The sequence below is a fragment of the Ranitomeya variabilis genome, chromosome 4 (genome assembly GCF_051348905.1).
Source record: "Ranitomeya variabilis isolate aRanVar5 chromosome 4, aRanVar5.hap1, whole genome shotgun sequence".
Taxonomy (NCBI): domain Eukaryota; kingdom Metazoa; phylum Chordata; class Amphibia; order Anura; family Dendrobatidae; genus Ranitomeya; species Ranitomeya variabilis.
The window spans coordinates 189,039,732-189,061,864 of record NC_135235.1 but is presented as its reverse complement, the minus strand read 5'-3'; the positions used below and the strand labels follow the sequence as shown (position 1 = coordinate 189,061,864).

Below are 22,133 nucleotides of genomic sequence, written 5' to 3'. Positions count from 1 at the left end.
TCCATGTTATTCTTTCCCTCAACAGACTGTCCTTCTTGTTATTCTCTCCCTCACAGACTGTCCTCCATGTTATTCTCTCCCTCACAGACTGTCCTCCATGTTATTCTTTCCCTCACAGACTGTCCTTCTTGTTATTCTCGTTCTAGTATATGTATGTTGTTTATTTATGAACACTGATTGGTCGTGGCCAGTCAAATCCCGGGTCAATTCGCAGCCTGACTGCGCCAATATCGCTGATTGGTCGTGGCCTCCATGTTATTCTCTCCCTCACAGACTGTCCTCCATGTTATTCTCTCCATCACAGACTGTCCTCCATGTTATTCTCTCAAACACACACTGTCATCTATGTTATTTTCTCCCTCACAGTCTGTCCTCCATGTTATTCTCTCCCTCAAAGACTGTCCTCCATGTTATTCTCTCCATCACAGACTGTCCTCCGTGTTATTCTCTCCCTCGCAGACTGTCCTTCATGTTATTCTCTCCCTCACACACTGTCCTCCATGTTATTCTCTCCCTCACAGACTGTCCTCCATGTTATTCTCTCCCTCACAGACAGTCCTTCTTGTTATTCTCATTCTATTATATGTATGTAGTTTATTTATGAACGCTGATTGGTTGAGCCCGGCCGAACGCGACCAATCAGCGATGCGGGATTTTGGCTACAGATAAACAGACCCTTAGACAATTATATATATATATATATATAGATATAATATATACACACACACATATATATATGTATATATATATATATATATATATATATATATATATATATATATATATATATAGCAGTGCATATATATATATATATATATATATATATATATATATATATATATACAATATATATATATATATATATATAAACATTGCTCAAAAAAATAAAGGGAACACTTAAACAACAGAATATAACTCCAAGTAAATCCAACTTCTGTGAAATCAAACTGTCTACTTAGGAAGCAACACTGTTTGAAAATCAATTTTACATGCTGTTTGGTAAATGGAATAGACAACAGATAGGAATTATTCGCAATTATCAAGACACACTCAATAAAGGAGTGGTTTTGCAGGTGGGGACCACAGACCACATCTCAGTACCAAAGCTTTCTGGCTGATGTTTTGGTCACTTTTGAATGTTGGTTGTGCTTTCACACTCGTGGTAGCATGAGACAGACTCTACAAACAACACAAGTGGCTCAGGTAGTGCAGCTCATCCAGGATGGCACATCAATGCGAGCTGTGGCAAGAAGGTTTGCTGTGTCTGTCAGCGTAGTGTCCAGAGGCTGGAGGCACTACCATGAGACAGGCCAGTACACCAGTAGATGTGGAGGGGGCCATAAGAGGGCAACAACCCAGTAGCAGGACCGCTAACTCAGCCTTTGTGCAAGGAGGAACAGGAGGAGCACTGCCAGAGTCCTGCAAAATGACCTCCAGCAGGCCACAAATGTGCATGCGTCTGCACAAACGGTTAGGAACCGACTCCATGAGGATGATCTGAGTGCCCGACATCCACAGATGGGGGTTGTGCTCACAGCCCAACACCGTGCAGGACGCTTGGCATTTGCCACAGAACACCAGGATTGGCAAATTCACCACTGGTGCCCTGTGCTCTTCACAGATGAAAGCAGGTTCACACTGAGCACATGTGACAGACATGACAGAGTCTGGAGATGCCGTGGAGAGCAATCTGCTGCCTGCAACATCCTTCAGCATGACCGGTTTGGCAGTGGGTCAGTAATGGTGCGGGATGGCATTTCTTTGGAGGGACGCACAACCCTCCATGTGCTCACCAGAGGTAGCCAGACTGCCATTAGGTACCGAGATGAGATCCTCAGACCCATTGTGAGACCATATGTTGGTGCGGTTGGCCCTGGGTTCCTCCTAATGCAGGACAATGCCAGGCCTCATGTGGCTGGAGTGTGTCAGTAGTTCCTGCAAGTTTATGGCATTGAAGCTATGGACTGGCCTGCCCGTTCCACAGACCTGAATACGATTGAACACATATGAGACATCTTGTCTCGCACCATCCACCAACGTCTAGTTGCACCACAGACTGGCCAGGAGTTGGCGGATGCTTTAATCCAGGTCTGGGAGGAGATCCCTCAGGAGACCATCGGCCACCTCATCAGGAGCATGCCCAGGCATTGTAGGGAGGTTATACAGGCACGTGGAGGCTACACACACTACTGAGCATCATTTTCTTGTCTTGAGGCATTTCCACTGAAGTTGGATCAGCCTGTAACTTTGTAACTTCATTTTCCACTTTGATTTTGAGCATTATTCCAACTCCAGACCTCCGTGGGATATTAGTTGTGATTTACGTTGATAATTTTTAGGTTTTATTGTTCTGAACACATTCCACTATGTAATGAAAGAAGATTTACAACTGTAATATTTCATTCTGTGATATCTAGGATGTGGGATTTTAGTGTTCTCTTTATTTTTTAAAGCAGTGTATATATACAGTATATATAGTTTGATTTTGATGATTTATTTTTTACATTTAACTTTATTTACAATTTACTCTATTTCATTTTAGTCCAAATAGAGAACTACTTGAAGCCTTAGGTTACAATTCTGCAGTCCCTCTAATAGTATAAAAGAGCTCACCTGGGGACATTAATTAGGCCCTCAGCCTCCAAAAGAAAGGGAACCCCATCTGTTCCCTGCTTTTTTTCCTTCCCATTTCCCAATCTCTTAGATAATAATAGGATCATTATTGACCTTGGCATCTAGGAGGTTCAGTGACCTGGATTGGAGCAATATCTGATCACGACAGCTGCAGAAAAGTGTTAGATGTAATATTATATTGACACCTGCTGAGGATTGTGAGTGATGGCATCAGCTACTGAACCCATCTCATGCCAAACTGCACTTGGTGGTAACTGCACAGTGCCAACATCATTTAGGTGTTAGCAAACTGGTCTGAGATCGGGCTGCAATGTATGTAATGGACACAAGTCTCCTGATCAGAGCGTGACAGGTTCAGTTATTTCTGTGAAACTGTCGGGAGAACCGGTCTGATCTTAGACCGATTTGCACGGACATCTACCTGCACCCTAAATGTACAGGGGCCGTTATCAAAGAGTTAAACAAAGTAGGATCCACCTAAATGACAATGTATTTTTGTATTGCGTTTACCTATTTCTGTAAAATTAATTTGATCTTTCTTTTCAGTTTGCAGCTTTGTAGTACACAAACGATGTCACGAGTTTGTCACCTTCGAATGTCCCGGTGGCGGTAAAGGACCACAGGCAGATGTAAGTACTATGCGAATAGCCCGATATTGGCTCCTTCCTGTAAGTGTCGGCCCACACAATCTTTGACAAATATGGTGTACTCTGCTATGAGAATGACTGGTATCAGCAATCATCTGGTATTAACAAGCTACTTATATGCTAATCCAGGATTATTTTTGTATTCTGAAATTTTCTTTAACAGTTTACGTGCCAAGCAAGGTCAGAATTAGCATTGAAACCCATCTGGCATTTAGAAATGAATTACCAAAGATAAGACAATGAAAATTGGCTCATTAACCTTTGTCTACTTTGATCAAATATACAATGAGATGAATAAATGAGTAGGAATGTGTGATTGGCAATAAGTCATAACTTCTGACCCCTAGAAATATGAGCTGACCGAGGCTTATCTTTCAATAATTCAGCAGCCATGCGTCCATGACAAGCAACATTGTGGTCAGTACTGTAGTCAGTAGTAAAATTACAGTGTTTCAACGAAAATGGTCCTTGTGAGAACATTGTTTGTAATGTATCTTTTCCTATGCCATATTAGAACATGTGCTCTGAACTCTCTGCTTAGAACTCCTAATTATTAGCCAGAACAGAAAATTGCTACAAAGACCATGTTTCACCCTGGATGATACCTCATGGATCTTGCTCTTTTCAGAAATCACAATATCATCACAGACAGGATTACAGTGACAGTTAATATCTTTGTGCAAGGTCTAATAACGTGGAATCCACCATCACAAGTGGTATCACCGCTCTCCCTGATCCACCTCCCTTCACAATCACCTTTGCACATGCTCATTAGATATTTAATTAAATGGAATAGGATCTGAGTCAGTCTTGTGCTGCTAATGTACATGTAAAGTTTCTGAAAGAACAGGCATCATGAGTCTAAAATAGCCCCAATGGCCACTGTGAGAATTGTAAGAGTTTTAATTTGTATTCAATAAAGAAAATGATACATAAAAAAATACCAATTTTGTTTTCCCAAAAAATAAAACATAAGCACATGATTTAAAGAGCACATGATTTTCTGATAACACATCCCCATTAAGACTAGGCAACTCCAATCATTACTTCATCTACACATTAATTTAATCTCTGTGCAAGAAAGTAACCTCATGTTCAAATCAAGTTTTTATGTTAAAAATAATTTTATATTTTTGGGGCTTTTTCCTTATCATCAAAATAAAAATGATAGAATTTTCACTTTTGAAACTGATTACGGAGCCAACATTGCAGTGATGGTTTACATATATATAAAAAACTTCCTTCTCACCCTCCACTAGAGTTGGTCGTTTTTGTCCCTTCTCATTCTCAGGTCCTCTACCAGAGGCCTGGGAGTTTGAGGGTTCTGCACAGGATCTTAGTTGTTCCCTGCATTGCGCTTTTCTGGACAGAGATCTCAGATGTTGTTCCTGGGATCTGTTGTAGCCATTTTCCCAACTTAGGGGTCACTGCTCCAAGTGCTCCTATCACCACTGGAATCACTGTTGCCTTCACCTTCCACATCTTCTCCAGTTCTCCTTTGAGGCCCTGATATTTCTCCAGCTTCTCACCTGCTTATCCATCTGGATCTTGAAGTCCCACAGGATTTTAGCCCTTTCTTTCTCCACCACATTTTCTGGGGTCTCCCACCTTGGCTTAGGGGGACTTAGCCCATATGATGTGCAGATGTTCCTGTACACAATTCCCGCTACTTGGTTGTGGCGTTCGGTATACGCTGTTCCTGCTTGCATTTTGCATCCTGCTGTAGGAGGGGGGAACCAGGGAGGTAGCCATGGCCGACAGCAATCCCTGCATCACTCCCTGGACCCCCTCCTGCTTACGATCACGTCTCTCTGCTGCGTTACCTCTGTGCTGACTCTCTGCGCCATCTGGACTTGCCCACTATGGGGATGAATTCCTCACAGATGGTTCCGAAATAAGGGAGACACACTCTGGCTCAACTTCAATGTTAACTCTTTTACTCAGCACAGCTTGTTCAAATACAGGCACTTCAAGTATCTCAGTTGACTTGTTCCTTTATGTCCCTTCTCTGTCCTTTTCTTCACTATGCTCAGCCCCGGGTCAGCCGAATCTTCTGGTCCAGCAGAATCTATTCCATCCGGAATTCTTGCCTCACATGGGGGAGTCCTACACCGCCTCTCCCCGGTTCTAAGAACTGCTGCCCAGGCATAGACCTGCCACATCTTGCTTGTGCTGCCCGGCTGAACAAACTTCTCTCTCTATAGGGACAGATTCCTTCAGCTGCGTCCGCTGCGCTCCCGTACTCCTTTCCTTCTAGAGGAATTCTTCAGTGTGTTGTTCTATGCTGGGCCCCTTCTCTTGTAACATTGTGGGGCACAGCGACTCCTGGCTAGGCAGCCCAGTGAGCTGCACGGGCACCCAGGCCCTGACTGACTAGAAGCAGGAAGCCTAACTCTTCTTATGCCACAGAGCCCCTCCTACTCTAACTATATGCTAAAGCGTCCCCTCTAATGGCCAACTATGGACACTACGCCCCTATCACTATACTGGGCCTGGGGACAAACTTTCCCTATAAACTATATGTGCGAACAACTGTGCATGTAAAGGCATACATATATTAAGAGCAATACACAAGGGGTGTAGAAATATTCTTGTACACGGTGGTAATACACTTTATGTGTAGCAGTACCACCGTGTACGAACACAATAATAATATACAATATACACACTTAAAGGATTGGGGAGAAGAGGGAACTCTTTCTTAAAGATGGTTGTCCTCAACCATATAAGACTTTAGTATGAAAACATTATTAAACATAATAAAGGACTCAATAAGAGTTATGTCCATATTATTCTTCAAAGGGGAGACGACCCGCTTCCTTTAAATATGGTACTCCTGTACCAGAAACATAATTCACTGGATAGTCCTGCTTCTCCAGCATAATAGGCACAAGAGGTGCAACCAAAAATGGGTTGGGGAGAAGAGGGAAGAACAATACTTTCACATCCTCTACACTGCCACTATGTGTTGGACTGTTTCTGAGGTTTCTTTGCATAGTCTGCATCTTGTGTCTTGTCTTGTGTGGTAGATTCCTGCTTCTATGGATCTGGCACTTAGTGCTTGCTCTTGTGCCACTAAGATTAGGGTCTCTGGCTGTCTCTGAGTCCAGCTTACTCCAGCCATTGGTATGATTTCTCCATGTCAGCCACCTCCATTATTTGTCGATCGTACATCCCATGCAGTGACTTGTCTTGCCGTGGCGCTTTATGTTCCTGTTCTTCCTTCCAGATCTGTTGTTGTTGCAGCCTTAGGCTTTCTCTCAGCATCTCATCTTTTGGTGCCATTTTTCTGATGTATTCTTGGATACTCCTTGTTTCATCTGTGATGGTGGCTTGGATGCTTATCAAGTCTCACCCACCCTCCTTTCTGTTGGTATGCGATCTTCGGGTGTTGGACTTAGGGTGGAGACCTCCATGCATTGTGAGGAGCTTTCGTGTCTTCACATCTGCAGCTTCCATCTCTTCTTTTGGCCAGCACACTACGCCAGAAGGGTATAACTGGCAGGACATATGCATTGATGGCGCGGATTTTATTCTTCCCATTGAGCTGGCTCTTCAGGACGTGTCTTACTCTTTGATGATATTTGGATGTTGCTGCTTTCCTTGCCTCCTCATCATAGTAACTGTATCCCTGTGGGATGCCGAGGTACTTGTAGCATGTGCTATGTGTTCTGCTGGTAATTTCACTCCATCAGTCTTGACTACCTTGCCTCTCTTTATAACCAAATGGCCGCACTTCTCCAGGCCATCTAGGCCATTTTTATCATTTTTTTGTTATTTTTCTCTTTTGAATTTTCTCTCAGAAATGGGGAATAAAGGAAAAACTATATATCTACACCCATTAATCCCAATAAGTATAAGAAGTAATGATATATATGTTCATATAAAAATATCTTAGGCATACATATTAACTAATAATAATGCCAATCAGACAAGTCAGTATTGATCTATGTGCCTAGTTTCAATACATGATGTTTTAAGAACTTTATCTACATTTGGATGTTTGTGTATTCACTGTGCACCATTTTGATTCCTAATAAAATACAGTATTTATTCTTTAAATTGGAAAGAGTCATAGATTATTTATTCAGTTTTCTCTTCTAACGAAAGCTCAGGCAAGTTGACCATAATCATATACAGATATTGTAATAAAAAAATTACTATAAGAAAATAAAAACAACTTATAAAATAATGTTTTACTATCTGACTTTAATTATTTCATATTTCAAAGTGTTCATTGAATCATTATATAGTAAAAAGTAGAAAAAAGGAAATGAAATGAGGACTTAAGACCTGAAGGCATAATAAACAAAAACAAATTAGATAGCAATAATGACAATTATATCAGATCATCATAATGGTAATAGTATAACAATAGTAAGAAAATAAGTTCAAGGCCCTGAAATGTGACTTTATTATGTCAATCAGAATATGAGAATGGAACCATCACGTGTGGCAGAGAGGGGCCAACAATTCCGTGAACCCCAAATAAGAGTATTTCTTATATCCTGCTCTTTTCTTTCCAAAGTCAGCCAACAGACAACAAATTGAAAGAACAGGACAGAGAAGAGAAAGAAATGAAGAAAAAAAATGGTTTTAATTACTGTAAAACAATAAAAGTGGCACAATTCTTTTAAAGGGATTGTCCCATCAAATACTTATATAACCAATCCACAGGATAAGATGATAAATGAATGATCTCTACAGACCCAGCTACTGAGACTATTTGATTCCGAGATCAAGGGGTCAAAATTACTCTGTGTAAATGAAATGTTACTGAGCATGTGCAACCCCTGCTTTTCCATTAGGTCTAGGACATCATGTGATTAAAAGCTGACTAGCTCAATGCTTCTAATCTCTATGGAGAAATGGGAGGTCAATTTTACCTGTATGAGTCATCATAAGTCACTGAAAAAGGGGAGAGGAGGGAGCAGCTAGGTCAGGAGTTGAAGAGGGGAATGATTTCTGCAAAGACAAGAGATTCCTGTTTCTACATAGGAAAAGATAAGAACTAGTTGGGCAGAAAGGCAAAATGAGCAATAGTAAGCATACAGTGCTATATACAGTAGTATGATGAATGCAATATATTAAGATAAAAAATTTGATGGGAGTGCTTCTTTCATGGACAATTAATGGAGCAGTGGTTGCACATGCTCAGTAATGTTTCATTAATAAAGGGATCATAGATTTTACATAGATTTAAAAATTTTTCTGTGTATGGGTGATAAACTGTATATTGTTTATGGCAAAACCGCTTTAACCCCTTTCCGACAAATTATGCACTGATACGCCATTTTTCAGCTTCCTCATTTTCATGTGGGTTTGCATGCTGAGGCTTGCTAAACCCCTTTCTGACGTCAGACGGGATAGTACGTCCGACGTCAGAAACCATGCTTTGAGGTGGGCTCCTGCTGTAAGCCCACCTCAAAGCCGCGACATGTCAACTGTTTTCATCAGCTGACATGTGCCCGCAATAGGCATGGGCAGAATCGTGATCCGCCCTCGCCTATTAACTAGTTAAATGCCGCTGTCCAACTCTGACAGCGCCATTTAACAAGCGCTTCCGGCCACGCTGCCGGAAATACGCGCACCGCTGACCCTGTCATGTGATCGGGGGTCAGCTGTGCATCGGCATGACAACTAGAGGTCTTCTTAAGACCTCTATGGTTGTTGATGACAGATTGTTATGAGTGCCATCCTGTGGTCGGCGCTCATAGCAATGCTTTAATTCTACTACATAGAAGCGATCTGAACATCGCCTCTATGTAGGAGAGGCGATTGAGTTGTGGCAGCTTCTAGGCTTTTGAAATATGGCAACAGTAAAAAAAAATGTGTTTAAAAAATATGAAAAAAAATAATAAAAGTTCAAATCGCCTCCCTTTTGCCCCATTCAAAATAAAACAATAAAAATAAAATCAAACCTACACATATTTGGTATTGCCGCGCTCAGATCTATCAATAAAAAAAGGATTAACCTGATCGCTAAACGGCGTAGTGAGAAAAAAAGTCAAAACGCCAGAATTACGTTTCTTTGGTCGTCGTGACATTGCATTAAAATGCAATAACAGGCTATCAAAATAATGTATCTGCACAAAAGTAGTATAATTAAAAATGTCTGCTCATCGTGCAAAAAATTAACCCTCACCCAACCTAAGATCACGAAAAATGGAGACGCTACGGGTCTCGGAAAATGGCACTTTTTTTTTTTTTTTTTTAGCAAATTTTGGATTTTTTTTCTCTACTTAGATGAAAAAAATAACCTAGATATGGTGTCTATGAACTCGTAATGATCTGGAGAATCATATTCGCAGGCCAGTTTTAGCATTTAGTGAACCTAGCAAAAAAGCCAAACAAAAAACAAGTGCGGGATTGCACTTTTTTTGCAATTTCACTGCACTTGGAATTTTTTTCCCATTTTCTAGTAGACGACATGGTAAAACCAATGATGTCGTTCAAAAGTAGAACTTGTCCCGCAAGAAATAAGCCCTCACATGGCCATATTAACCGAAAAATAAAAAAGTTATGGCTCTGGGAAGGAGGGGAGCAAAAAACGAAAACGCAAAAATGAAAAAAGCTCCGGTTATGAAGGGGTTAAGAACTTTATGCCTGTCATTACCATCCTCCTGCGAAAGCCAGCATTTAGCTGACATTCATAAAACATTGGGATTTTCACTATAAATACTCAGGGTCACCCGAGCGTGCTCTGAAAACCCGTCGCTCATCACTACTGACAATCCTTTTTGATTCTGACACATGGCATTGGCTACCCCTGGCAGCCTACTCCACCGGCCAGTGGATTCTCTGATGACTTAAACCCAGGTTCCCCTTGGAAGTCCACATCCTTGTACTGGAATTTAAGGGTGAAGGTCAGAGCTTCCCTGGAACCAGACAGTCTGAGTAACTTGTGCAAAATCTGTTTGTGAAAACTATTTAGTGCTGTCAGGTGACCTCAGACAGAGCCATTTTACATTTACCTCAGTTTTTCCAGAAAGTTCTTGTATTAAATTATACGATCTCAAATAATCCTACTCAGGTTTTACCTTCTGTCTTGTAGTTAGTTCTTGTCAGAGGTGCCCGGCTGGACATGCCACCACCTGTTTGTTAACGGCAATATAGGAAAATAAGATGATGGTAGTAGAGGTGAATCACAGTTGTCGAAGATCGTGTGTTCAAAAAGTCAATGCTAAGCCATTTTTGCAATTTGTCAAGAAAAGCTCTTGGATAAATTCAACTTTATAGATGTTAGTACAGTTCCAGAATATGAGAATCTTTGTCATCTAAGTGTCTATGCAGGAGAGTGTTGCTGAAAATGATCAGCAGTGCAGTGTAAGAATATGATCCTCCTCGCCATTCATTGACCTTGGTTATGATACTGATGACGTGTGATCAGATGCCTGAAAGTTTTGGTTTTTTGGATTTTTCTGTCACCCATTCCATTAAAAGAAAAGTATGCTCTATACAAACCCTATATGAGTTTGGAATATAAATAATTGCTCATTGTTCATTACTTACATATGTTTCTGTAATTTAACCCCTTCACGACTGACATATAGGTACGTCATAGGCCATGTCCCGGTGTTTGACGTGGGCTCTGGTGCTGAGCCCGTCTCTTTTCCGGCACATGATTTGATCAGCTGTCATGTGCCCCTAACAGCCGCGGGTGGAATTGTGATCCACCCGCGGCTGTTAACATGTTAACTATCGCTGTCAATCTCTGACCGCGGCATTCAACTTGTACTGAAAGGAAGCACGTCACAAACCCCTCCCATCAGCACCCCTATCACATGATCGCAGGGGTGATGGGTTGGTATAAAAACCGAAGGTCTGCAGAAGACCCCCGTGCTTGTCATTGCAGATCTCCTTTAAACGCCGGCAAGTGAAGATGATGAAGCCCCACTATGTGTAGCACAAGTGATCCGATCATCGCAGCTTCAAGTCTCCTTAGAGGACTATTGAACCCAGTAAAAACTTTAAAAAAATGTTTTTAACACATCAAAAAAAATAAAAGTTCAATTTGCCTGTGATGACAATCCATGATGAGTTTTAGGCCGCATTGAAGACGTAATCACCAGACAATGGAGCTGATCACTGGCATGTTTGATTGTGACAATTATTGGAATCAATAGTCCTCAAAGTTTCCGCTTGGTCTATCATAGACCCTTGTAAAAGGACCTTAATCAGGAGAAAACACCATCTAGCCAAGTAATAAACAGTGATGCCTTCTTCATAGTCAGTAGAAGAGAAGTGGAAATAAAACTGTGACCGATGTGGTATGATTTCATGCCCAGCCATTCAATATGACAGTCAAGTAGGTTTATGTGCCAAGAGCTGTTAAAGCTGAGGAAGAAACGGAAACAATTTATGGTCAAGCAAGACTGAAGATGACAATCCCTCTAAAGAATAACTGTCGACTATAGATTGAAATGGCAAGGTGGTAAATGTGTAGGAAAACATAAAGCGGGTCACGGTAGCTGAAATAGCAGGTAGTGTGCTGTCAGCGTGATTCAGTTACGTCTGGGATTAAGCCACGGAGCCCTCTTATTCTTAGTATATTTACTGATAACATTGTAAAGGGATGATCAAGTAAGATTTCAATATTTTTCAACATTTGCAGATGATCTAAAACTCTGTAAAGTAATCAAGACAGAGGAAAAAGCTCTAATATTACAAAAGATGTAAGAAAGCTGGAGGATTGGGCAGAGAGATAACAAAGTATGTTTAAAGGGAGACTGTCGACTTAATAGCCCTGAAGAAATTACTGTAGAGCCTCCTTAAAAAATTGTACCTTTAGTGTTGTAATCACTGCCTCCCTTCTGTAGAAACTGAATTTAGTCAAATATGCCACATAGGGTGCTTGGTGCACCCTTGGTGTGGCTTAACAGCTCAATGCACCATTCTGCCCACTGATTTTGCATTCTTTTGCTTCCCTCACTGATGATTGGCAGCGATGGCTGGACTCGAGCCATCGCTGCTTTCAGAGAAAACTCAGACAAGTCAGCACTGTCAATCATCAGTGAGGGAGGTGGGATATGCAAGACCAATGGGTGGAATGGTGCACTGAACCTTTTGGTCACAGTTAGGGTGCACCAATCACTGAACACCTTAAGTTAAACTTCAGCTTCTAAGTTTTAAGCTTCTGTAGAAAAGGTACAGTGATAAGAACATAACGTATCTAAATATTGGGTGCATCCCATAGTAAGGTATGTCCTATAGTCCAAAAATTACAGTATATGTCCCTCTGCTCTGTGCTGTACTTGTTATTTCCTGGGTATGAGGGGTGGTGTCATCTAGAGGGAGAGCCTATTCAAATATCTGCTGTGGCTGCCCTGACACTCTCAATTACACCCCTGGGACACAGTGAACTTAATTTTCACAACTATTGGCAAACAGCAACACACAAAACAAAAATTATGGGCTGCATCAAAAAAGGTAGACATGCACATAACATAAAATCATGGTTCTGTTTCTCAAGAATTCACTAGTTAAAACATAAATTAGATTTATTTTGCACAATTTTGGAAGGAGCGAAATTACAGTGGGTGCAGAGGAGGAGGACAAAAGTAATTAAGAAACAAAAATAAGAATTACTGGTCCTTCCAATTAATGAACAAATAAACAGTAATAGTCCTCACACTAATTGAAACCCACTGATAAAATAAATGATCCAGGGAAATGGGGTAAAGATCTGATAAAGTAAAAATGTGAGTTACAAAATATCACCATTATTATCATTTCATGAAAATATACACGTACATTATTTTTTATCAGCTATCTACAGCAATACATAAAATATGTACACCCCAACTGTGGTTCGATATTATTAAAAAAGATCCACTTTGGGGAAACTAGCTGAGATCTCCTAGAAAGGCTTGTATTCTATGCAGCAGAAGCCCCTGTGATGGTGCTCCGACAGAGGGGAAAAGAAAGGAAGAAGCTATTCATATATAGGAGAAAAATTCATTATTGATATACGGTAAGTGTATGTATAAGTACAGTAGTAGGGGAGCCATCAATTTAAAAAATGTTAATGACTCCTATACCTCTGTTACAAACAGAGAATATAGATCTTAAAGAGAACCTGTTACAGGATTTTTCTATTTACACATTACAGAAAGGCCCATATTAGTGCTGTAATACTGATTAAAATGATACCTGCAGTGAAGAAATCTGTTTTGTGGTTCTTGTGTAATGAGTGAGTAAACTTTTGCCATAATCATGTTTTCATGCATCGGGGTGGGACTATGGGTAGTCTCTTTTCCTGTTGCTCCTGTTTGAATGACATGCCATTGATTCATCAGTGACCTGCCTTCTATTTGAAATAGTACTTTATTTTGTCTCAAAAAATCAGTAGGTCTCCCACAAATTGGTGGCGGTGGCGCACGCACAGTTGCATCAAAAAGTCTATACTACTTCTCAATCTGTGCATGCGCCACCCATCGTGCCCAGAGCACCAGGGTGGGAGCGCGCAGAAGAAGAGACCATAAACATTGCGCAATCCAGCATTCCATAAGCTGATTATAGATGCTTTTGAGAACAGGGGCAGTATCTCTTAAGTGATTGTGGCAGCTTATGGTGTCTCTTTCATGATACTAAAGACATTGGCTTACTACTTTGCTGAAGCAAATATGGTGTATATCACGTTCTCATAGATTAAAACATTCCTATCTTTTTCTCTCTATCATACTGTCCTTAATATTTGTTACCAGAACAATCATCCTTACTTAGGTTTCGCCTAGTTTACTGGCTTCTTCAAGAAGCACAGCCTACCCAGTTGGCAAGCCTACAAAGGCTTAAAAAAGCATAAAAACATAAACTACTATCATTATGTTACTAATTATACAGCTGTTATATCTATGGTAATAATAAATAGTTTAAAAAAAAAAAGAGATAAAGCCTCTGCAACACTGTTATGTATTAAAAACAAAAAGGGCATGTTCTCTCCAAATATAAACTTTTTTAGAAGGTACAGCAACATGCAAGATTAAACTGTGTATGATTTAATTAATGCAATTTGTATTAACATATAAATTCTTCAAGTCCATGAAATTTAAATGTATACTGCTAGAAACACTGCCAGATACGAAATCCCTGGTAGTAAAAATAAAAATTAAAAAGATATTTGTTGTAAAAGGTGCCATGTAGAGCCATAAAGTGTAGCATGCTAGTTTCTATTACTATATGAGATGTCACATAAAATGAATAAAGCCATTCAGCCTAGTGTAACTTTAGATCGTTAGGCAGTCCGGCATAACTCATAGCATGACAATATTCACACCATACCTATAGTCACCAATCTATAAAATTAAAATAAATAATGATCCAGATAAGCATAAAATACTATTATGCGAAGTTCAATTTTTTAAATAGTTATAAATAATTTAGATATGTATGAAGATTCTGTTTAGCATTATTTCAGCATTCATGCAGCCCCACATAAGGAGACTGTTCCATCATGTTTCACTGTAGGCACCATGCATTTTTCTAAATTAATTTTTCTAACTGAATAGTGCCTACAGTGAAACAAGGTGGTGGCAGTGTTATTATGTGGGGCTGCATGAGCTGCTGGTGTTGTGGAGCTACATTTCTTTGATGGTATCATAAATTCCCAGATGTACTGCTCTATAGTGAAAGAGATGATGCCACCATCGCTCCATGCCCTTGGTAATCAGGCACTTTCCCGACATGACAATGATCTAAAAGACACATCTGTTGCATTTCAAAGGGGTGTACATACTCATTTATGCTGAGCACTGTGTGTATATGCATATATTTATACTTAATAATGATAATAATAATAATCTTTATTTACATAGTGCCAAAATATTCCACAGCGCTGTACAGTTTAACAGCTTCAAACACAACAGTCATAGGTAACAATGTTAACAATACAATAATTAAAGCAACACAAGACGACCCTGCTCGTGAGAGCTTACAATCCACAATACTTGTGCAGAGCAACTGATTTGTGTTTTGGATAATTGCATATATATATATATATATATATATATATATATATATATATATATATACTGTATATATATATATCCACTTAACCACCAAGACACATAAATATACAGTGGATACGGAAAGCAATTAAAGCCCAGGACCAAATACTGTACATTTTTAATGTTTGGTCATTATCAAATTACTAGATCAAATGTGGCCATTTTTTGCATTTATTTTACTCTCAATGTTCTCTTGAAAATGCAATGTATATGGTTACAGAAATATCGGCCTCTTTTATTTAGTGTTAATTTTTATGCTATTCACCAAAGGGGAGTGGCTCACAGAGTAATGATGTAGAGCAACCTATAGACATGCCCACAAAGAATTCTTTGCGCACCACCCCATTGTAAAGACGATAAAAAAGTGACACAATAATAAGTTCCATATGTAGCGCCCCCACTGCCGCAGGGCCGAGGGGTACCCGGTACCGGGCCTCTGAGTATCTGCTCTGGGGTTGTCATGGTGGCTAGACCCGGTCCGTGACCCTGCTGAGGGGGCGTACAGTAATAGATGTGGATAGTGGTGGTGGTGCGGTGCAGTAAATAACGAGGACACCAGGTTGCAGTCTCTTTACCTCTTTACTGAAGGTCTCTGGGTCCTCAGTCCGGAATACGGTTCACCAGGCTGCGCAAGTCCGGCCGGTCCGATGGCACCTCCAGAGTTCCCTTTGCAGGTGGAAATCTGTGCCTTCCTGCTAGCGCTATGTGTTGTGGTCCTCCCCTGCTGTGCTTACGGGATAGTCCCCACAACTGTTGTGTCTGTTTCTCGTGTTCCCTCACAACAACTTGATTAGATGATGTTCTTCTAATCCTCCGTCCCTCCCGGTGTTACGGTTAGGACGGCACCCGTATGACGTGTAGGCTCGGAGCTCTTCCGGGACCCTAGAGTCGCCCCTCTCCACAGGTTGCCCCCTATGTCTGCATAGGTGATTTAGGTGAGACAGCCCACCTGTGACTGACTGTCCTGCCGTTGGTTTGAAGTATTGCTTGGAGCTAGATATATAAATACTTCCTCGGCGTTCCGGCCGCCGGTTGTGCGCCTCAGTAGGATGTTGCCTCGGTCTTACAGCACGATTCTTACTGGTATTCTCCTTCTTGCTTTGATCTCGTTTCTCACTCAGCACAATATATCTCGCTTCTGATCCTTTCTTAGGGCACCACCGCTATGCTGAGCAGGCACGGTCCCGTAGCTTTCTCTCTGTTTGCCAGGCCTCTGTCAGGGTCCCAAACCTGACAGGGACCCTACCGAATCTTCCCCCACAACACCCTCTGCCACCAGGTGTTGCCTGGTTCCAACCCAGTCAGCTTTCTGTCTAACTTCCTGCCTGACCCCCAGTTTACCCACACGGTGAGGAGTGGCCTAATAAATAGCACCCTTAGCTCCCCCTGGAGGCCCGGCTGTGAAATGTATTGGTGTATGTGATACCTAGTCAGATGAACTCCTTCAGTGCCATCAGACGTACCATAGCCCCCCTTAGCGGCGGAGCCACAGTACTGCAATGACCAGGACTCTGGGGCGCTGCACATATATCTATAAAATGTATGGCGAAAATTCCTAAAAAATTTTTTAGGTGAGCATAAGAAACAGGAATAAAGTAAGAGCAAAAAGTGTTCTCTTTTAACCTGTGACAGGTCTTCCATAACACTTAAAAATAGATAGAATTTTGCAATTCAAACTTTCTCTGTTATTTCGAATATTGTATTTTGCTGACATTTCAATAAAGAATTCTGACAGTTGAATCAATAATTAACTTCATATTCTATCATTAAACAATTATTATGACTTTCTCTATGATTATTTTATATTTAATCCTGATCTTCAGAAAAAATATATTTTTTTAAATTTGTTTCAACTTGTGCAGGGATCTTTCCCTAAGGAATCTTTGTCCCATTTCTAAGATCTATTATTAATGTTAAGAAAGAATGAAGAGAATACTGTCAGCACAGGTTCTTTGTCCCCGTTTGCATTGTGCCCTTGGCCTTTTTATTAATAGGGAAGACAGGTGCTTTGTAAAAAAAACTCCAACTGAAGTAGAACATTACATGGAATCAAAGAAAAACACAGTATTCTATTTTTTGAAACTGCTCATTATCAAAGGCAGACACGCAAGGAAATACACTATATAGAGTGGCATGTAAAAGTTTGGGCACCTCTGGTCAATGTTACTGTTATTGTGAACAGTTAATCAAGTTGAAGATGAAATTATCTCTAGAAGGCTTAAAGATAAACATTACACATTTCCTTTACATTTTAGACAAATATATACAGTACAGAGCAAAGGTTTGGACACACCTTCTCATTTAAAGATTTTTCCATATTTTCATGACTATGAAAATTGTAAATTCACACTGAAGGCATCAAAACTATGAATTAACACATGTGGAATTATATACTTAACAAAAAAGTGTGAAGCATATGAAAATATGTCTTATATTCTAGGTTCGTCAAAGTAGCCACCTTTTGCTTTGATGACTGCTTTGCACACTCTTGGTATTCTCTTGACTTTTGTTCTGTACTGTATATATACTAGATGGAGGCCCGATGCTATCGCATCGGGAGGGCGGTAATGTCATGATGGGGCTGGCTTTGCAGCGTTGAGAATCTCTCCCCCCATGTGCTCACCCACCTATCCACTCTCTCTTTCCCCATGTGCTGACTTCGCTCGTCTGTGCTCTCTTCTTTGACCTGTCTACCCCATGTGCTATGCGCTCTTCCTGTATAAAGATGGCGGTGGTCAGTAAATCAGTTGGCTGATCCCGGCGGCGGCGTGTTTGGGATCATGTTCCACTTGTGGTACCATGCAAGTGGCTTCATACGGCATATACAGTGTGTGTTTGTGGGTGTGTGGTGCGTACAGCGTATGCAGTGTGTGTGTGTGTGGTGCGACGGTGTTCCGCTGGTGGTACCGCGCCAGAGGCTTGTACCACCAGCAGTTTCCATATTGAGACACCCATAACGTGGATGACCCAATATGGAGGTCGGTGAACTTCCGCCGCTTGGAATTCTGGGATCCGGACACACCTCGATGGAACAGGGAGTGAAGACATTGTAAGGTAAGTATACATTAAGATATATATATATATATATATATATATTGTGATGCAGTGACCCATGCTGCAGCTAGGGGATGCTGTAGGTGCTCTTCGGGATGCGCATGGAGGCATATCTGCGATTATCATGGTGAAACAGTGTGCGGCATGATTGTAAATGGCTGGTATGTGTCACAGAGGGAGTCTGCGCTGTAAGCCTGAAGTAATGTTGTTGTTGTAGGACCTGTAGTCCCACAAGTATTTGTATAGTTTGTAAAGGGAAGCTTGCAGGGTTAGTCGGAGAGCTGGGTGGGCCTGGCTAACCACACACACCTCCGACCTGTGAGAGTGGTTACAGGTACATAATGTGTCATGATCTCAATGGCAAGAGAACATAGCATCAGCATATATTGGAACTAGCTCTTGGAAGATGGGAACTGAGCTGACCATGAACTAAACCTAACGCACAACTAGCAGTGGCCGGGTAGCATGCCTACGTTGATTCTAGATGCCCAGCACCAGCCGGAGGACTAAATAAAGCTAGCAGAGGAAAATATTAGTCCTAACTCACCTCTAGAGAAATACCCCGAAAGGAGACAGAGGCCCCCCACATGTATTGGCGGTGAGTTAAGAAGAAATAACAAACGTAGTATGAAAATAGGTTTAGCAAATTTGAGGTCCACTTACTACATAGCAGAAGACAGAAAGGACACTTTCATGGTCAGCTGAAAACCCTATCAAAACACCATCCAGAAATTACTTTAAAACTCTGGCATTAACTCATAACACCAGAGTGGCAATTCCTGTTCACAAGAGCTTTCCAGACACAGTAACGAAACTACAGCTGTGAACTGGAACAAAAATGCAAAAACAAACATGGACAAGAGTCCAACTTATCTAGTAGTTGTCTAGGAGCAGGAACAAGCACAGAGAGGCTTCTGATAACATTGTTGACCGGCAAGCAACTAACAGAGCAGCAAGGTTATATAGCGACTCCCACATCTTGATGGGAACAGGTGAACAGAGAAGATGAAGACACCAGTTCAATTCCACCAGTAGCCACCGGGGGAGCCCAGAATCCAAATTCACAACAGTACCCCCCCCTCAAGGAGGGGGCACCGAACCCTCACCAGAACCACCAGGGCGATCAGGATGGGCCCTATGAAAGGCACGAACCAGATCAGAGGCATGAACATCAGATGCATTCACCCAAGAATTATCCTCCTGGCCGTATCCCTTCCACTTGACCAGATACTGGAGTCTCCGTCTGGAAACACGAGAGTCTAAGATTTTCTCCACAACGTACTCCAACTCACCCTCAACCAACACCGGAGCAGGAGGCTCAACGGAAGGCACAACCGGTACCTCATACCTGCGCAATAATGACCGATGAAAAACGTTATGAATAGAAAAGGATGCAGGGAGGTCCAAACGGAAGGAAACAGGGTTAAGAATCTCCAATATCTTATACGGGCCGATGAACCGAGGCTTAAACTTAGGAGAAGAGACCCTCATAGGGACAAAACGAGAAGACAACCACACCAAATCCCCAACACAAAGCCGAGGACCAACACGACGGTGGCGGTTGGCAAAAAGCTGAGTCTTCTCCTGGGACAACCTCAAATTGTCCACCACCTGCCCCCAGATCTGATGCAATCTCTCCACCACAGCATCCACTCCAGGACAATCCGAAGATTCCACCTGACCAGAGGAAAATCGAGGATGAAACCCCCGAATTACAGAAAAACGGGGACACCAAAGTGGCAGAGCTGGCCCGATTATTGAGAGCGAACTCCGCCAATGGCAAAAAAGCAACCCAATCATCCTGGTCAGCAGACACAAAACACCTCAGATATGTCTCCAGGGTCTGATTAATCCGCTCGGTCTGGCCATTCGTCTGAGGATGGAAAGCGGACGAAAAAGATAAATCTATGCCCATCCTAGCACAGAATGCCCGCCAAAATCTAGACACGAATTGGGTCCCTCTGTCAGAAACGATATTCTCAGGAATACCATGCAAACGAACAACATTTTGAAAAAACAGAGGAACCAACTCGGAAGAAGAAGGCAACTTGGGCAGAGGAACCAAATGGACCATCTTAGAGAAACGGTCACACACCACCCAGATGACAGACATCTTCTGAGAGACAGGCAGATCTGAAATAAAATCCATCGAGATGTGCGTCCAAGGCCTCTTAGGAATAGGCAAGGGCAACAATAATCCACTAGCCCGAGAACAACAAGGCTTGGCCCGAGCACAAACGTCACAAACGTCACAAGACTGCACAAAGCCTCGCACATCTCGTGACAGGGAAGGCCACCAGAAGGACCTTGCCACCAAATCCCTGGTACCAAAAATGCCAGGATGACCTGCCAACGCAGAAGAATGAACCTCAGAGATGACTCTACTGGTCCAATCATCAGGAACAAACAGTTTATCAGGTGGGCAACGATCAGGTCTATCCGCCTGAAACTCCTGCAAGGCCCGCCGCAGGTCTGGAGAAACGGCTGACAATACCACTCCATCCTTAAGGATACCTGTGGGCTCAGAGTTACCAGGCGAGTCAGGCTCAAAACTCCTAGAAAGGGCATCCGCCTTAACATTCTTAGAACCCGGTAGGTATGACACCACAAAATTAAACCGAGAGAAAAATAATGACCAGCGCGCCTGTCTAGGATTCAGGCGCCTGGCGGTCTCAAGATAAATCAAATTTTTGTGGTCAGTCAATACCACCACCTGATGTCTGGCCCCCTCAAGCCAATGGCGCCACTCCTCAAAAGCCCACTTCATGGCCAAAAGCTCCCGATTCCCAACATCATAATTCCGCTCAGCGGGCGAAAATTTACGGGAAAAGAAGGCACAAGGCCTCATCACGGAGCAGTCAGAACTTTTCTGCGACAACACTGCCCCAGCTCCGATCTCAGAAGCGTCGACCTCAACCTGAAAAGGTAGAGCAACATCAGGCTGACGCAACACAGGGGCAGAGGAAAAACGGCGCTTAAGCTCCCGAAAGGCCTCCACAGCATCAGGGGACCAATCAGCAACATCAGCACCCTTCTTAGTCAAATCGGTCAATGGCTTAGCAATATCCGAAAAACCAGCAATAAATCGACGATAAAAGTTAGCAAAGCCCAAAAATTTCTGAAGACTCTTAAGAGAAGAGGGCTGCGTCCAATCACAAATAGCTTGAACCTTGACAGGATCCATTTCAATGGAAGAGGGGGAAAAAATATATCCCAAAAAGGAAATCCTCTGTACCCCAAAAACACACTTAGAACCCTTCACACACAAAGAATTAGACCGCAAAACCTGAAAAACCCTCCTGACTTGCTGGACATGAGAGTCCCAGTCATCCGAAAAAATCAGAATATCATCCAGATACACAATCATAAATTCATCCAAATAATCGCGAAAAATATCATGCATAAAGGACTGGAAAACTGACGGAGCATTTGAAAGACCAAAAGGCATCACTAAATACTCAAAGTGGCCCTCGGGCGTATTAAATGCGGTTTTCCACTCATCCCCCTGCCTGATTCGCACCAAATTATACGCCCCACGAAGGTCAATCTTAGAGAACCACTTGGCCCCCTTTATGCGAGCAAACAAATCAGTCAGCAACGGCAATGGGTATTGATATTTAACAGTGATTTTATTCAAAAGCCGATAATCAATACATGGTCTCAAAGAGCCGTCTTTTTTTGACACAAAGAAAAAAACGGCTCCTAAGGGAGATGACGATGGACGAATATGTCCCTTTTCCAAGGACTCCTTTATATATTCTCGCATAGCAGCATGTTCAGGCACAGACAGATT

The 22,133-nt window shown here is 41.9% G+C and overlaps 1 protein-coding gene across 1 annotated transcript in view; it reads left to right on the top strand.

Annotated features, from left to right (window-relative positions):
* Positions 1-22,133, top strand: part of PRKCG (protein kinase C gamma) — a 708,823-nt gene that overhangs the window by 306,118 nt on the left and 380,572 nt on the right. The window contains exon 3 of the mRNA XM_077259484.1: positions 3,181-3,263. Within this exon, the coding sequence (XP_077115599.1) occupies positions 3,181-3,263 (83 nt within the window). The remainder of the gene's footprint in view (positions 1-3,180; positions 3,264-22,133) is intronic.